Source organism: Buteo buteo, chromosome 22 (assembly GCF_964188355.1).
Source record: "Buteo buteo chromosome 22, bButBut1.hap1.1, whole genome shotgun sequence".
In the NCBI taxonomy this organism is placed as follows: domain Eukaryota; kingdom Metazoa; phylum Chordata; class Aves; order Accipitriformes; family Accipitridae; genus Buteo; species Buteo buteo.
In genome coordinates, this window is record NC_134192.1 from 976,383 (window position 1) to 994,502 (window position 18,120).

At 53.0% G+C, this 18,120-nt stretch overlaps 1 protein-coding gene across 16 annotated transcripts; it reads right to left on the reverse strand.

Moving 5' to 3' along the window:
- Positions 1-213: 213 nt before the first annotated feature.
- LOC142043248 (uncharacterized) lies at positions 214-17,502 on the reverse strand. Of its 16 annotated transcripts, none has more exons than XM_075054177.1 (13): positions 17,258-17,502; positions 12,900-12,954; positions 11,750-11,901; positions 11,522-11,665; positions 9,850-10,191; positions 7,767-8,036; positions 7,435-7,554; positions 6,223-6,324; positions 5,283-5,399; positions 4,948-5,043; positions 4,481-4,573; positions 3,220-3,296; positions 214-2,245 (listed from the first exon to the last, which is right to left on the reverse strand). In XM_075054177.1, the coding sequence occupies exons 4-13, from the start codon at positions 11,553-11,555 to the stop codon at positions 2,204-2,206; spliced, it is 1,293 nt and encodes a 430-aa protein (XP_074910278.1). In that variant the 5' UTR covers positions 11,556-11,665; positions 11,750-11,901; positions 12,900-12,954; positions 17,258-17,502; the 3' UTR covers positions 214-2,203. The 16 variants fall into 16 exon arrangements, with proteins under 16 accessions (XP_074910278.1, XP_074910283.1, XP_074910277.1 ...); XM_075054182.1 differs by lacking the exon at positions 11,750-11,901 and adding an exon at positions 14,975-15,201; XM_075054176.1 differs by lacking the exon at positions 11,750-11,901 and adding an exon at positions 14,975-15,260.
- Between the last annotated feature and the right edge of the window lie 618 nt (positions 17,503-18,120).

Here is an 18,120-nt window from a genome sequence, read left to right on the forward strand (position 1 = left end):
CGAAAACAGCATTCCCCTTTCATCGATGTAAACCAGCGCCCGGCTGGGGTGCTGAGGGCAGAGGCAGCTGCGCAAACGGCAACAAAGCCCTCACCTGGGCAGCGAGACCTGGTCCAGCGCTCGCCGGGGCGGGAACCAGCCCACGAGAGGGGTCGGGAGTAGGATGGAGTCGTCTTCTGCTTGAGGAAGCAGGATGGGATACACAGGGAAGTATCCGTGTAAAAAACATTTATTAGAACAGCTATAACAAAGCAAAGAAAGAAGCAACATAAAGGGTTTTTTTTCCTCTTTTTTATGGATGAACACATTCCAGAGCTGACATCCTGTCCAAGGGGGACAACAAAAAGGACTTTGGCAGAACTTACTCCAACCTCATGTAAAATGCTACAACCTGCAAAGGAAACTGCTGAAGCCAGAGCATGAATGCAAGGTCAGTTAACCATGTGTCATGGTTTAACCTCAGCCAGCAACTAAGCACCAGGCAGCCGCTCACTCACTTCCCCCTCCACCCAGTGGGATGGGGGAGAGAATCGGGGCGGGGGGGGGAGTAAAGCTCGTGGGTTGAGATAATAATGGCTTACTAGAACAGAAAAGTAGAAACCAATAATGATAACAGTAATAAAATTACAATAGTAATAATAAAAGGATTGGAATATACAAGTGATGCACACTGCAATTGCTCACCACCCGCCAACCAACGCCCAGTTGGTTCCCGAGCGGCGATCCCCCCAGCCCCACTCCCCCCAGTTTCTATACTGGCCATGATGTCACACGGTATGGAATGTCCCTTTGGTCAATTTGGGCCAGCTGGCCTGGCTGTGTCCTCTCCCAACCTCTTGTGCCCCTCCAGCCTCCCTGCTGGCTGGGCGTGAGAAGCTGAAAAATCCTTGACTTTTAGCGTAAACACTACTTAGCAACAACTGAAAACATCAGTGTGTTATCAACATTCTTCTCATACCAACTCAAAACCACAGCACTATACCAGCTGCTAGGAAGACAATTAACTCTATCCCAGCCGAACCTGGGACACCATGGAAGGGAAATCAGCTCAGGCCAATCTAGTTCAGGGATGCTTTAAAATACATTACAAAAATACATAAAAAAAAAATCCCACCCCAAAGGCACAAATGGACCTGCCTTTCCTGGTTATCCTTCCTAAAGGCAAGGCATCCTTTCCAGGGGTGGGAGTGTGGGGTCAAAGCTGTGCCTGGAGCTGCTGGCAGCAGACAAGGAAGGACAGGAGCAGGCGTAGGACAGACGGACGAGGGCTTGGGCCGAGTTTTCTGAGAAAGGCGGTGGGACACAGGGACATTTGCCTTGCAAGCTAGAGGGCAAGGTGTGATCGCAGAGCTGCCGCCCCTGAGAACCCACAAGGGACTTAGAAAGGCAGGAGGAGGAAGCGGTGCAGAAAGCAGCACCACGGATGGGTGGTGACACCAAAATCCTCAGCGGGCAGAGTCTGGCAGAGCTCTGCTGAAAACAAACCGGGGTCAGCTTAAAGCTTCAGAAGCAAAAGCACAGGCAGGGCAGCCCTCTGGGAGCAGTCCATCTTGGGACTGCTTGAGCAGCGTGGTCCCCATCTCTTTTATACCAGAACAACTATTGACCAGGCCAGCGGCGAAAGCTGGGAGTTAATCTGCTCTTTTGCAGTTGTCTAATTAATAGCAGCAGTACATTCTGGTTGAGCCAACTTGATCAAATTCCTTGAAACGCTCCAGAGCATCAGCTGGGTCCCCTGACTGACATTTACATGTCTTTTTGGCATTTTTTTTTTTCTGTTGTCTCATTAACATATTAAAAAAAGGAGGCGCGTGGTGTGACAGCGTTAGGATGGTCAACCTCTGGTTTGGAATCTGAGACAATTTCTGGGTCATGGAAAAGCTGCCCCTGCTTGGGTGATAACCAGCATTAGTAAGAGCAATGGCTTGTACTTTCTCTTAGCCTGGGTTTTCCAAACAGAGGGCAGGGAAAGTGGGTGGGGAATTTATCATTTGCCACCTGGAGCTACAGCTCGGACAGCTGGGTGGCAACATTTTTGGCAAGATTTTTGCCAAAAGCATTGCCCTGCTAGCACTAGGGTAGAGGCAGAGCTTACAGATGCCTTGCTTCGGCCGACGGCATCTTCCCAGCTTCTTGGGGCTCTGCCCCAGCTGCTCGCGGTGTGTGAGCACAGCTCCCCGGGTGGCGGAGGGACGACCATTTACTACCCTTCTTGCCTCTGTACTTGGGTTTCTTCCATCACCTGCTGAAAACACCAGGACCACGTCCTTTGGTGGCACGAAAGGGACCAGGAGCTCTTCAGCCACACTGCACCCTCCTCACCCTCCTCGCCCCCCCCCCCCCCAGTGCTGTTGCACTCTTCTTAAACATCCCAATCCCTCAAATCACCCCCAGAAACTGCCCTGGGGGGAGGCAGTAAATCTTCCCCCCCCCCCACTCCATGACCCCCTCCAGAGGTGGGGGGGAAGGCTGCAGCTGCACATGCACCAGCAACCCTGAAATGCAGGGGTGCAGCATCAGCCCCCCCCGTGCCGACATCAAGCCTAAGGCTCAGCTGCGGGAGAAGTAAAAGGGGGGGGGGGGTCCCTTGACCCTCAAATCCTTCTGGTATCTCTGAAATAAGGAGGCAGGGGAGGAAGGTGGGAGTGGGGCAAGTCTGCGCTCGTGGTGCTGGCGTGGGAGGGAGGGAGGTTTCTCTAAGCCAAAGTGGGGCGGAAGAGGGAGAGAGTGAAGCGAATATAGAAGGTGTGTGTATTTAGTTTGATGTTGTGGGTAAAGGACCTGTGGTTTTCCCCTGCGTCTTATTTGCAGCTGTTCTGGGTTAGGTGTAGTAGAAGAGTATGTTTTTACCCAAATCAAACTGCAACAGCCCTGAGAACTGGCACACTCGGGACACCGAGATGCAGCCAAGCATGTCCCTGCAGTGGAGGTGAAACTGCAGCGCTCGGGGCATCGTCCACAGCACCCCCAAACCCAGGAAAGCTCCCCAGGACGTGGCAGTGACCCCACGGGTCCCATGGGACCAAGCTGAACTACAGCAGGCTCGCTGCGTACCCCCCAGGGTGAGGACAAAGCCTACAGCATTCTGCAGGAAGGCAGGCAGGTGCTTCCTTGTTATTACGAATTAAATATTCATAAATATTCATTATGAACTAAATATTCGTCATTAAATAATAAGGATTTGCAATAGCAGGGGACCAGCTAATGGCAGGGAGTTACCGAGGTGCGCAGGACTTGTGCAGTCTGGGTGGCATGCTGGTTTTTCATCATCTTCTCCTTCTGCTTATTCCTGTGATCTGGAAATAAAGGAAAGGCCAAGTAACTCTTGGGTTTCCAACAACATCCCGGCAATTCGGGCCACACCCGGCATTTCATGGAATGGGTGAAGAAAAACTGGCTGCAGAGAGCAATGAAGATGGGAGCCTTTCACCAAGCAGAGCTCCTCTGTTTCCAAAACCAGGAGAGCCCTGTTTTGCGGGGGCGAGGGGAAGCAAGAAGGCAGCATGGAGAGTGGACTTCTGCCTACGACACCCACCTTGCCTGCAAGCCCCCACGGCTCTACCCTGCCTCCCTTTGGCTGTATGGACTCGCTGCAATATTTCCTGTATTTCAGACCTGGAAATGCTCCGTGCACTCCAGGAAAGCATGAGCATCCCCTTTCAATCCTGTCCTCGAGGGCATCCTCTCCTCAACATGCTATTGACTCTCCTTCTTACCAGTTCCCCGAGATGCTACCTGTGATCCCGAAGGCTGAGCCAGTGTTTTCAGGAAGCCCACTGGGATGCCCAGCTGGCCCTCGAGACCGGGCCACCGCAGAGCCTGTGCAGGCTGGGGCCACATACAGTTGCTACTCACGGCAATGGGGGGATTCACATGATGAGACCGCAGAAACCAGGAACTTTAAAAGGAGAAGCTGGAAAAACCACAGCAGACATGTGGAAATCGCCTCCCTGTTCTCTTCCTTCCCATCCCAGAGCTGGAGGGATAGAAAATGAACTACCTGACCTCACTCTGCAAGCCTCACTTCACTGGGATGACTGGTCAGCTGCTCGCTGAGGTCATAAGATGTTCCCAGACCTATTTCTGCCTGTTTATCAGACAGTTTTCTCCTCCCAAAGCTTGCCATAGCTGAGGTTATTTTGATCAGGGTATGGCTATCGCTAGGGAAGACCATGGTAGGACATTCTGGAGCAGAAACTCGCTTTCCTTGAGCATCCATGGACAAAGCAGAGGTGCTGGCAAGGACCTCAGGCAGGGACCAGTACCTACTGTAGCTTTCCTAAAAGGATGGACACCAGAGTTGGGTCCTCGGCTGATTTGGACAGTCCCACTCTTTAGAAGAAAAGTCTGGCTTTTATCTAACTGAAAGCATCTTTCCTCATACCTGCTGCCAGGGGAGGGTGTGAGGGCTGAGCAGGGGGGTTCTCAGTGGCTGAGCAGCTCATTACAGTTCCTGGAAGGAAACCGCAGGGCTACTTACACAATAGGAGGAGGACCAGCAGTATTATGAGGATCGTTACGCCAGCAAAAACACAGCTGGTCGTCAGATCAGTGGCCTCTGAGCAGCCTCGCTCTGCGGAAGAGAAAAGGAGAACTTGTCAGCAGTTGCTTCTCTGGCCAACACCCCCCTCTAAGCATTTAGGCACCACGAATTTAATCCAGGGACTTCCTATGTGACAGAAAGGCGGGGGGAATCCCTGTGTTTCAAATCATGGAGCCACCGGGGCAAACCTTGCTTTGCTACGTAAGAGCTATGACCTTCCCGCTCAGCACAAAGCTGCCACGACTACGTCGACTACAACAAGGTTTCTTGCAGGACCAGCCATGCAAAACCACCTAAGGACTCTCCCTGCCCTCTGTGAAGCCAAACCCCCCCAGATACCCTACCGGTCCCCAGAAGAAAGGCGAGCAAGGGCACCAACGGCACAAACCCAAGCCACCCTTTACCATGGAGCTGCTGGATATTGTGGAGCAAGAGGATGGTGAACAACAAGTTGACGATCAGTACTGTGGGGGCTGTAGAGTTCCGGATGACACAGTGCCCTGGGAGAGGGAAAAATAGCTGACGGATGAGAGGAAAATGCATAAGGAATTCAGGCTGGCATGTGGAGGAGCTGGGCTTCGGTGGGAGGGCGAGCAAGGCGTGGGCAACGTCTCTGGGCGCGCGGCACAGCAGCGTGCCGAGCCTCCGCTCCCTCCTGGGAGTGCAAACCTAAGGAATTCACTCCCGGGCTCTTATCAGGCCTTTTCCACCAAGGTTTAGACCATAAAGAGCAACTTACACATTTTGATGTGATCGGGAGCCACTGGTCTCCACACCGCTGCTGCTGCTGCCTGGGCAGTTCCTATTGCCGCAGTGAGGAAGAACAGCCCAAGCAAGATGAAGGCGGCGGACGGACCTGTGGGAGCAGAAGTAAACCAGAAGGTGAGATGGAAACTGGTGGAGGCAGTGGTCTGAGAACAAGGCAAGGCAAGCTGGCTCGTGGTGACCCTGCACCTGACTGCTGCATCTGGGAGCGCAGGATCGGTCCCCCGTGCGACCGGGCTGTGCAGCAGGAGCAGGACTGCAGACTGCGGCCGAGAAGGGTCCCCATCGCCTGGGGGGTGGGTCTGGAAGCGGGACTGGCTCAGCGCTGCTGGCCAGGGGACCATATCCTCCAGCTGAGGACAGTTTTTATCCTAGAAGTTGGCAGCAGGCAGCATTTATTATAAAGGTACACATAGGCAGCACCCTTCTTTCCACAGAGAATGGGGAGAAGACCCACATGTTTCGGGGGGGGGGGGGTCTGTTTCTTTGGGCTTAATGTCTGCTTGCAGCTCAGCACGTAGCAAATGAGCACCCATGGCATGACAAATAGGCAGCCTCAGCTTGGAGCAGGGAAGAACTGGCAATGGAGCAGTTTTAGAACAGCCAAGCTTTGTGTTCATTGCCCGTGGTCCCTTAAGGTCTCGTGGAAGTGGTTTCTGAACCACTTTTTAATTTTTGAGAAGTCCTGGAGAGGGGGTAGTGGTACCTGAAGAGTGCAAAGGGACTAATGTAGCCCTTCGGTTTCAAAAGAGCAGAGAAAGAGGCGCCTGCAGGCTACAGAGCAGTGAAGTCTAAATTCTATTTCTCTTAATCAAATACTGCTACATCGAAGATGCTACTGTAGAGACTTAGAGGAAGATGAAAGATGAGACACTGAAGCAATCAAGAACAAATCAGGTTTAAATGAATCCTACCTTCTTCCAGCATCCAGATGATGGAGGCGGCAAACAGGAGGAGACAGGAGATACACAGCAGTCCATAGGTGGACAGAAGGCTATGTTTCCATGCTTCCTTTCCTGGGAAAAAAGAAAAATGTACTCAGTACCACACAAACAGGATGGGTGCAGCCTGCAAAGGGAAGACAAACAACCAGCACAGGTTTTCTTTGTAAAGAATTGAATCCCTGAGGTTTAGAAACCCTGAAAAGAAAACCTGGTGAACTTTCAAGGGCTTGCTTTGGACTTCAGGAGGAAGCAGGAGAAACCAGCCAGATTTGGGCTTGCTCCACACTGAACCAGACACCAATTCCACCTAGTGAGACACTTTACAACACTTCTGCCTGAGTTTTTGCCTCCTATAATGACCTGACAAATGCTGGCTTTCCTCTGCAGACCCTTTTCATGGTGGAAAGCCAACATAGCACAAGCTCTTGCCACAAGCACCAGGCACGGAGAGCTCCTCAGGGGAGATTACCCCCAAAGGCAAGACCTAGCACCACAACCCGCACATCCCCAGTGTTAATGCTGAAAGACAAATACAAGTGGGAGAACTTTCCTGCCAGCTGTAGGGCTTCACCTCTCCTGTCCAGATGGTCTCTGTTATTCTGGGGATAATATTCTGGTGGGTAGAATGCACTAGCAGATTACAAAGACTGTGTGAGAGGACTTGCTGTTGGCTATGTCTTTAGGTTTGTTTTCTGTTAATCAATATATATGTGGCTACTGAAGCACCCGCGTTAACCTGTACGCTCCTTGGGTACAGATCCATTGTCATGACCCTAACACCAGTGTGCTTGGTCACCAAAACCCATGAGACATGATCTTTGGCCAACTCCAAGCAGGAAGGCTCTTGCCATGCAGCCCGCGAGTCCTGCACTTTTTATTTCTTCCCAGCAATGCCCAAGGAATGGGAAAGGAATGACTGGTACGCTTGGTACTGTGATATTTTTGGTTCCGTCTCTCACAAAGCCATTTGGGATTAGCTGCTTCTAGGGAATTTTACTTTCTGTGCAAGCTACAGAGGCATAAGAAGAAATGCACGAGCTGAGCATGTTTCCTCCCACTACCTAAGTGAATTAGGACAACAGGGGAGAAGGAACTTGGCTGAGGCTTTCTGCCGCCTGCCCTCTCCACGGTGGGGAGAGAAGGGTTTAGTCTGCGGGCCTGGGGTGCAGTCCTGGCACTCACCGATCCTGTGCTTCCTCAGCTGATAGAGCAGCATAATGATGAAGCTGATGGCGGAGGCGGTGACGAACATCAGCACGACGATGGCCAGCCTCTCCACGTGGCGTAGAGGAGGCGTGAGACCTGCAAGGCAGGGCAGGAGGGAAACCCCATGCTGGGGACAACCCTGAAACAGAGCGGTGATCCCAGGAAACTGCAAAGTGCTGGAAAATGTGAGGGATGAGTCCTGGGTCTTCCTTGCTCAGGAAAGCCCATGAGAGACGGTTGCATCCTGCGGGGTGGACCTGCGACAACACGACAAACCATCGGATCCACCACGGCAGGGGAAGGCTAACCTGTGACAGTCAGGTTCAGGGCTGTCTCCTTCCAGCTTATCACGTTGCTGACATTGCAGGAGTAGGAGCCACAGTCCGACTTCTCTCCCTTCTTTATCTGCAGCACGTTGATGTTTCCAGAGAGCAGATAGCACTGTTCAGGGGGAAGGGGATGTCCCTCCTTCTTCCAGGAGATGGAATCCACTGTTCCCTCTGGGACCATGCAGACCAGCTCGATGGGCGAACCTGCCAGGTTTGAACTGTACCGGAGCTCAGGCTGGGGCACAGGCTCTGAAAAGCAGAGAGCAGCATGGTAGAACTCCCAGGAGCATGAGTACTGCCTTGCTTTGGACCTGAAAACTGGCCAACATGCAAGAATACTGAGCCCCGTGGGGAGCGAGCAGGTCCTTCCCTTCTGATTTACACCCCAGGTCGGTTTGGAGGGAGAGAAGATACTGCAGGAGCAGGGCAACATCCACCAAGTTCAAAGCAGAAAGCAGATGTCCCCATCCCTGCCACTGCGTCACCCCTAGGATGGATACTACCAACCCTTGGAGATAGAGCTGGGATTATGCTGGGAAGTGATGACAGGGACTTTCCGGACACTGTCTGCCACGGGGTGTCCCAGGCGGGCTTCTCCCACACAGCAGTGGCATGGGGAAGTATGGGAGGCATCAAAGAAGTCATGAAGTTCAGCCAAAGAGCAGCAACATGGGATTCCGCTGCTCCGTTTAAACTGGTCCAACTCCACACGGGCCAAAGCACAGAGAAGCAAGCCTCGCACGCTGGAGGCCCCTGCCATATGCAAAAGGAGGGCTGACTCCGTCCCTCAGCTGATGCCTAGGTACCTGCAGTGGTCGGGGCTGCTCCTAACTACATCTGGACTTCTACCTGATAGCTACCACATGCTCCTGAGGTCCTTCCTCTCTGGATGCCCTACGTGCAGTATGCCCACATAGTGGTGCTGAGCTCTAGGAAAGGGCAGTTGAAAACAGGGTGAGCTCTCATTTCTGTTTATTTTTTCAGGGAAATTGAGAGGCAGAGAAAGGCAATGCTGGTGTGAAGGAAGAGAGTCTGCAAGGCCTGGAGCTACACAGGAGGAGCTCCTGCAGGGAGCCACACGGGATCAGCCACATCTGCCTGGCAGACCCACCCTCCAGTGAAAAGCATCCATAAACCCAGCTGATCTCAGGATCTGATCCTGAAAGGGTCAGTAGGCAACTGGTGAGACAGCAGCTTCCCCTGGGATTGCTACCAAGGAGCTTCTGGCCCCAGCTCCAAGGGACTGGCCACAACCTGCAGCTCCCGAGTTCCTCAAATCATTACCATGGTGTTTGTTTTGCTCATCAGATGTGAGCGATATGAATATGAGTGAACAGTGTGCCCTGGCAGCCAAAAGGGCCAACCGTGTCCTGGGGTGCATCAAGCACAGCATAGCTAGCTGGTCAAGGGAGGTGACTGTCCCACTCTACCTCGAGTACTGTGTGTGGTTTCGGGCACCTCAACACAAGAAGGACATCAAACTACGAGAGTGTGTCCAGAGGAGGGCAACCAAGATGGTGAAAGGCCTTGAGGGCAAGGCTTACAAGGAGCGGCTGAAATTACTTGGCTTGTTCAGCCTGGAGAAGAGAAGGCTGAAGGTTGACCTCATCGCTGAGGGGTGACCTCACCGCAGTCTACACCTTCCTCAAGGCGGGCAGCGGAAAGGGAGGTGCTGATCTCCTCTCCCTGGTGACCAGCGATAAGACACGAGGGAATGGAATGAAGCTGCATCAGGGGAAGTTCAAATCAGACATTAGGAAAAGGTTCTTCCCTGAGAGGGGGGCTGGTCACTGGAACAGGCTCCCCAGGGAAGTGGTCAGGGCACCAAGCCTGTCAGAGTTCCATTTGCGTCTGGACGACGCTCTTGGTCATATGGTTTAATGTTAGGCAGTCCTGCGAGGAGCAGGGAGTTGGACTCGATGATCCTTAGGGGTCCCTTCCAACTCGAGATATTCTGTGATTCTCTGGCTCTTGTTCTGGTTACCACCTTGTGGACCTGTCTGCTGCACTGACTGGGAAACCTTGGTCTGAGAAAACGATCCTCTCAACACATCTGACTTACTGATAACTTCGAGGAGGGTTGTCCAAGCTTTATCCTGCATCAGATCTACTGTTGCTTTATAGATGCCACTGTCTGTCTCTCGTAACCTCTGCAGGAGAATTGAGCCATTCTTTGGAAAGAAGACCACTCTGCCTTGGTAAGCTGCATAAATAGTTGGAGATGCGTAATCTGCATAGTACTGCAGGATGACTTCAAATGTGGAGTTTCTTATGTATTCCCACTCGGTGAAGTTTACGTTCTTGATATCTGGTGCATGCATCATTATGGAGGACCCTTCAGCTGCAACTCTTCTTTCTGCAATTTCCACCACTGCAGAGGACCCCTGCAAAATCAGCAACAGGTCTGGCAACAGGAGAGATGCCAGAGCAGGATGGGTTAGCTTTAAAGCAAAAGCCAAAGAACAATTTAATCTGCTTGTACATCCTTTTTTTTGGCACAAGTTACCAAGTTTTGGCACATGACTTCCCGAAGCATGTCATGCCACGTATCTGATTTTCTTTCTGTTAAGATAAAAACGGTAACATTTCTGTTGGTGTGGTACATAAATGCTTCTTAGCTGGTTAAGACAATTCCTTGCCCTTTGGAATGAAAATGATGGGAAACTGGACTTTTTGGGGGTTTCTGCACACCAGGAGTTCCTAGTGGGGACCGTAATCAGTGCAGCTTCACCCCTGGATCTTGTTCTGCTCCCTTGGCACCTGAAAGTAAGAGCATTGCTCGGAAAACAAGCTCTGAAATGCACTTTGTTGGGACTATGTAGTCCTAGCTGCTAAATAACTGGTGTCTGAGAGCTCACCTTTCTAAAAGCTGTTAAAACCTACAGGCATATTCAGCCTCAGCCTCACCATCCTCTCAAGAGAGGGTTAAGCCCTGCAAAACTGATGCTCCCACTTAGCTAGGCGCCCAGTGACCTTACGCGTCTGGAAGGTGCTAAGTCATCATGTAGTCATGTTTCCTGGCCCCTCTGAGTAATGCAACGGCTCTCTGCTGCAACTGCCGTGTAGCAGGCCTTTACATAAGAGCCGTTGTCTTGAAAATGTTTTACGGTTTCCCCAGGGGAAATTGAAGCTAATGTGGGAGTCAGCCTGCAAGTGTGACTCTGAAACAAACCCTTGGCTGTACAAAACCCAGGCATGAGAATCCCATCGTAGCAGTGCTGGCATAAAAGAACTTTGCAAGTGGAAGGTCATGTCTAGTATCTCCAGCCCCCAAATCCTCCAGAACTGTCATCCTGGAGCCGCTTTTAGCACGTTTAAAAGGTTATGCTGGTTGCTGAAGAGGGAACAAGCTACAGGAACAGATGCCAAAAGCAAAGTCTTTCTAAGAAAAGAGGAAAGATGATGGAGGAGAGGCTCAGAAGCTCAGGGAAGGGTACCTGAAGGTACCCCATGGTCCGAGAGCAGAGAAGAGGCTCACAGGGAAGCAATCCTCAGGCAAGCAGTGGAGGAGAGCTGCTTATAAGAGGTGATGGTGGTACCCAGGTATGGTGATGCTGCAGCTCTGGGAGGAAGGAGGCACCTGCCAGGACGGCTCCCCAGAGCGCGCGCCTTTCCCGACACTGCCGCAGCCCGGAGCAGGGATGCAAGGAGAGCACAGAAATGCTGCAAGCGTATGCTCTCCAAGGACACCCACGGCTGGTGTAAGCCCCACACAAGTCCCTTTTCATACTCACAGACCGCGATGGTTGCCTGCGGCCACCTTAACATGGTAAAGACCTGCAAGCTCTTTCAAACCAGCACGAGGGACGAGCTGCTTCTGCAGTGACGTGCTCTTGGGACGGCCGCTCTCGGCATGGCGGATGGGCCTGTGAAGGACACTGTGAAAAGCACCATCAGCATCTGCCACGCAGGGGCTGGGAAAGGTGCAGGGTGCTCAGCACAGCGAAGGGGGAGCCCCCAACCTTCTCCACGTGTCCCCACAGCACCGGCATCTCTGCATCTTCAGCACAGGCTGAAGCAAGGGGTTGCTGTACAGCAGCCCGAGCCCATGCTGCTCAAAACAGCGCAGCTCGGGGAAACCATCACGACCACATCTGTGTTCAGCACCAATTTACTACAGTGATTAAAAAAAGACACAAAGACCACTGATATCGAACAGCATCAAGACCAGCATAGGTGCAGCAATTATTGGGAGAGACAAGAGTGCCTGGCCACTTTCTGCAGCCCTTCCTGTCTGCTGCAGCTTTATGATGCTAGCAGGTACAGCCCTGCCTCGTCCCTTTAGTATTTATTTCTGCATCTGCTGGCCATGAAATTGCCCATTTATATTTAGCAACCACCTTCACAGCTTCCCAGGGTAGCAGGAGCCACATGTTCAACACCCAAACACCTACACAAGTACTTTCCCTTCTCAGGTTTAACACATTTCATTGCTTTCTCAAGCAGCCCTGACTCTTGTGGCATGGAGTGAATATGGGCGGCTCTGCACCCGCCTTATGCATCAACTTCATGACTTTGAAAACCTCCATCCCATCCCCTCTCCCACCCCCTCCTCTCCAACCTGAAGGCTCCCAGACTTTTCAGTCTCTCCTTGCAAGCTCTTGATCATTTTGGCTGCTGTTCTCTGGGTCTTCTCCAACTTTTTTTACAGACCTTTTGCTGTAGTTTTTTCACTACAGAGACTGCAACACGCACCGCACTGATCGGGGGCATGAGAGAGCTCGAGAACAACCTGCCTGCCTCCAACACACTTTGTGACGGGGCGTTATTTGAACGGCACCAGCGCTCAGAGCTGGTTTGCAGAGCCAGACTGAAAGCTTTGGCCTTTAGACAAGAGGGACTGTATTCACTGTCGGGTTTTGCAAGGCTCTGGAGTAAGGGTGAGGGCGGAGGACAGCGGGAAAGTGGACAGTGGGACAATTTTTTGGCAAAGGGTTTTCACTGCCCTGTGATCAGAGTTTCAGCCAGGACCAGAAGAGGCCAAGATGGTCTGTTTTACAGACGTGCTTTGTTTTAGAAACAGCCTGAGGTCAGCGGTGACTAAAGAACTGACTTCTGATACAGGGGTGAGGAGGTGTGTTTAAGGCTAAGCCCTCTTAGGAGAGACGTTACCTCCTGGCAGCATCCAGCTTTCCTCTGTGGAACCCAGCAAACAGCAGAGCAGCATCTGAAAGGGAAGTCATTTCCACCATGGAGCTGCCTACAGGCGCAGCATGCCCAGCAGCTGGTCAAGCAGCCCCCCAGCCCAGCCCCCCGAGCCCAAGAAGGTGAAGAGGAAAAAAAAAAACCCCAACACCCAAACCCAAGGGAAGAGAAAACAGCCAGGGTATATTGTTGTCAGCCCTGCAATGGAGATCTCCAGCCCAGGATGTCCCCACCACCAGAAAAGCCAACTGCACGTCCCTGGTTTCTGCCTTGCTAAAAGGAATTCAGGAAATAAGGTTCTGGGGAAAACCACCCGACTTAAGGGTGATTTTGCTTCTGTGCAGCTAAAAACCTGCATTATCTGGGACAGAGTGGCTGCTGCAGGCTGCAAAGCCATGTTACCCTGTAGAAAGCTGGTTATTTGAATGCCTTCGTGTCTTGCATGAACTCCTTGTTGTGCTCTTCCTAGGTTAGAGGGTACATGGAGTCATTTCTGTTGTAGGATTTCCTCACAATTGGTATTTTATTTGATCATTAACCGATAGGTCTAATTATAAGTGGAGAAGAAGCAGGAGACTATGTTTTCTTTCCCTCTGCAAAATCCCTGAGATTCTGGAGGAGGGTTCGAGATGTGAGGGTTGTGGTGCTAAATTAGCCTCTTTTTTGGCCGTTTTCTCTGGTATCCTCTGGCTCTCTGAGATGTAGGCAAGAACTGGTTCTGGCTTTTTCCAGCAAAATGAGAACCATGTTTTGTTTTATAGCTTACAGGGCTGGTTTAAGGATATAAGAACAATTGCTGCGGGAAAAGCATTTATATTCTTTAGAGACGGAGGATTTCCTTTATCCAAGTAGATCCAAATAGGTGCGGAAGTGACCTTCTTCCCACCCAGTGCAGCTGGGTACGACAGTCTCTCCCCGTGCCTACGGAGAGGGGATAAGGCTTATCCCAGGAGACAGAGAATAAGGTGTATTTGGAAGGAGGGCACCTACCGCACCTCCTGCTCAAAGTGCTGCTGCTCTTTTGAAAAATTAACCCCTCCTCCTCCCTTCTCCCCTCCACCAGCAGACCAGGTGTCTCAGATACATGGCTGGGGAAAAGGGTAAGAGCCTTCGAGTAAAGAATGCCCATGGAAGGCAGAGGGTGGGTTAGATCTGCCTGCTATCACGCGGACTGTTTTATCTCTTGAAGGGAGCCTCTCGTCTCACACAAGGCATTAGCACAGCCAAACATCTGCAGTCTGTTGCAGGTGGTTTTAAATGCAAAGCAACACTCTTGGTAAGGGGCAGATATTTTCAGAAGTTTTCACAGAATCTTACATGAACAGGGAGAGGAATTGGACTTGTGAAAACGCACATACTTAAGGCTATCATGTTTTCCCCTTGGCCTCTAGCTTTGTTGCTATGCTGTATTATCTTTCATCTTAACAAAACCCACACGGAAAAGCTGAAACAGAATCACGCTGCGGCCTGCTGGAGTTTTACAAATAGGTCTTTTTAAGGAATATCTTAGGATCGTCATTACAAGGCAACGCATGCGGCATTTGAGAACCACGCCCAAGGCACTGCAGCCTCTCATCCAGCCTTTATAGGAACTGGATGTGTGTCAGCTGTTTTTCAACTGCAGAATAAGTAGCTCATTATGTGAGTTGGGCTATGATACTGCCAAGGCATGCCACGTATCCAAACAAAAAATGTCTTGTGTTGGTGGAAGAGAAGGTCCCTAGCACTACAAACCTCTTCCAGGCTGCTAGGAACCCTTCTGCAAGCAAGGCAGCGAGTCCTCCCTGCTGCTGGAGAGGGGTGAGAGGCTCCCACAGGGATAGGGGACCAAAGAAATGCTCCGCTGGGGTTGCAACTGCCTCCTCCTCCTCCGTCAGATTGCATGTTTCATCACAGACGTTGGCAGCTGCCAACGTTTGAGGTTAAAGGGGTCTGCTGTTGTCTCAAAAAGCAAGCTGCAGCTGCCCACGGGGTGAAGCTGAGCGCAACCAGCGTGGGCGCAGGCACTGCGCTTGGCTGTCAGCTCTGGCATTATCGCTTACCAGCTCCCATGCAGCCGTGCTAGGAAAGTAAAGATGCTGGGTAAAGAGAAGACCTCTTCAGCTCCTGGCAAAAGGAAGGTGGGGGAGGTCTCGGGCTGGGCGTTATCCAAGCGTGGGGCTGCTGGGGCTGGCTGGCCCCACGCGGGATGGGGCTGCTCAAACCCCATGTTTATCTGGAGGCACAGATCCGGAATGAGCCCGTTCCTGCAGGAGAGTGCTGTGTCCTCCTGGGTAACCGGAGTTTGTATTAGGAGCTGTTAAAAGCATGTACTTCCCCTGACCTAGGCTAATAATAACAGATGTTGTAATGACAGACCTTGAGATAGGAAGAAACAAAAGGGATGTGTGATTTGCAAGGACAAAGGCCAGATCCCACACCTGGCACCACAGGCACCTGTGGTACTGGCTGGGACTATGAGGCCCTTTGATAGGGTTGTATAATAAACGTTAAAACCACCATGTGTTCCTTCTGCTCACATACAAAGCCCTTACTGCAAAAATATAAGGGATGATCTTTGGTCTTCCCTGACAATAAAAAAAAAGAGATGCAAATAATCCTGTTATAAATCATCCCACAGCTTTGAAAGATTAAATATCACATTAGCAAATATGAAACCCTACCGAGCAACGTCTAGCTCTGCTCTCTGAGTCGCATATCTCCTGAGGCACAGCAAAAAGTGGCAACAGGGGTATAACTGAGAACAAGTAGAAAAACTGAAATGCTACACAGCGCTCAGCTAAAGCCCCAAGTCCCCTGTAAACAGCAGGACTATCGTGAAGGTTCTTCAAGGCTGATACAAACTGTGACAGCTCAAAAAGTCCAGACTCATTTGTGCTCAAACAAAAGTGAGAGTAACCAAAAAAGCAGGCGTAACGCTCCTCTAGAAAAGGCCAGCTTTATGCGTAAGTACAGCTCTAAATAAACCAAGAAACCCCCTTCCTCATAACCAAATTATGAGTTACTTCAGAGACTTCTAGAACTTTACCCTGCCCTTGTCCAGTGCTCTTTACATCCTGCAGTCGGGACAAATTAAGCTCGGCAAAGAGTCCTGGGACCAAGGAGCCCAAGGCACACGTGAAAAAGGCCGCCAAACCCAACTGCGGGTGCCGCGAGTAGTTCCTCCGCATGCGGAGGGGCTTCAGCCAGCCCCCGGTCCGCTACCAGCAGAGCGGCCGGCTCCGACAGCGCTGGCGGTGCAGGTGACCGGGGCTCAGCCGGTGGCTGGCCGAAGCCAGCAGACACACCATCGCAGCGGCGAGGCTGCAGATGCTCGAGCAGAGCTCTCCGGATGTGCGCAAATAACCAGGGAAGGAATGAGGGGGAGAAGCCAGTTGTTTAGGAGCTGTATAAACAGCACCATTGAGATTTACGATGAATCTGCCTGCCTGTAAGTATTTCTGGAGCCGTGTAGGAGGGGAGAGCGGAGCCTGGGGAGAAGAGCCCAGTTCCCAGCAGAGGAGAGTGTCTGCAGCCCTGCAGGGAAGCGCGGGGGAACCCCCCTGGGCCCCTGCTCTAGAAACCATCCTTATCGCTGCAGTACACATGCCCTTCTCTCCTCCACTCCCCACCCTCGTGGGTCCACTATCTAGCTTCCACCACCGCAGTCCCCGGCCCCATCGCTCCAGCAAAACCGCCCCAGTCCCCTGGCCCCATGGGTCCAGTCTCCAGCCCCGCTGCTCCAGCTGCCGTTCACGCTGCGCCAGTCCCTCGTCCCATTGACGATCCCCGTTGCTCCAGGTCCCTGGCCTCATGGGGGGTAGTCGCCGTTCCCCCTGCCGAAGTCCTCGCGCCCCCGCGCCCACCGCCCCAGTCCCCGCGCCCACCGCCCCGGCCCCACAGCGCGACCCCGACGACCGCAGCCCCCTGCGTGGGCCCCGTGGGTCCCGTCCCCCCGCCCTCGCCCCACTCACCGCCGCTCCGGGGCGGCTGCCCGCTGCTCGCCGGCCCCGCCGCGGGGGAGGCCGGGCGGGCGGGGCGGGCCGGGCCAGACCCCTCGGCCGGCACCGCCCGGAGGCGGCGGCTTGAGGCCCCTCGGGGCGTCTGAGGGGGCACCCCGGGCTGGGGCGGGCCGCGGGGTCCCCCGCTGCGCCCCGGGACCGGCGTCAGCCTGAGCCGCCTCCATCGCTGCCCCCCCCCCCCGGCTCTCCCTCCCGCTTGCCGCGGGACGGGAGAACCCTGGAAGCGGCCGAGACCCCGGTTCTGCCCAGCCCCGGGTTCTTCCCCCCCCCCCGGCCATGGGACCACCAGGCAGCGAGATGGTCCCTCTGCCCCCCGGCACCCACCTCCGCGGGGACCTGGACCTTTGTGGAGGAGCTCGGCTGGACCGAGGGGCCTGGGGAGGATATCGGCCTCGACGAGGTTACAGCGTTCCCATGGGAGGGCGAGGACGGATGGGGAGCACGCCTGGGAAACTAAGTTTGAGGAACTTGTTGACCGTTTGCAGTTGTGATAAGGAACCTGAAAAAGTCACCCAATGAGGGGCGAGAAAAACAACTTTTTGACCAATAAGGGACCGACATATGTACAAGGTAGCGAGTATAATGGGTAGAAATTTGCTGGCTTGTAGTAATAAAAAAAACATCTTTGCTTGTACTATAAGAATACGTACTTGTCGTTTGTCCGTCTCGACCGCGACAGACCTTCAGCTTCCCACTCCGCCAGAGAGCTTGCGGCTCTGGGAAGCATCTCCAGCCCGTCCCTATCCACTGGGACCTCTGGCTCCTCACCACGTGCCACCTTCTACCCACCACCATCGGGCTGGGCAAGCTGGTCCGTTGACACCGTCGCTCACAGCATCCTCGAAACCGAGCTGACCAAGTCTGGGTCAGAGAATTGGGCAGTGGGATGGGTTGAAAACTGGCTGAAGAGCCGGGCCCGGAGGGGTGGTGCGAATGCTGCGTCCCGGTCCTGTTTAACATCTTCATTAATGACCTGGAGGTTTGCTGATGATGCAAAGCTGCGAGAAGCGGCTGGTACACCCAAGGGTCATGCTGCCATCCGGAGGGACCTCGACAGGCTGAGAGGGACTTTGTGCAGTTCAACAAGGGAACGTGCCGAGTCCTGCCCCTGGGGGGAACAGCCCCGGGCACCAGGACACGTAGGGGCTGGCCAGCTGGGAAGCAGCTCTGCAGAGCCTGGGGGTCCT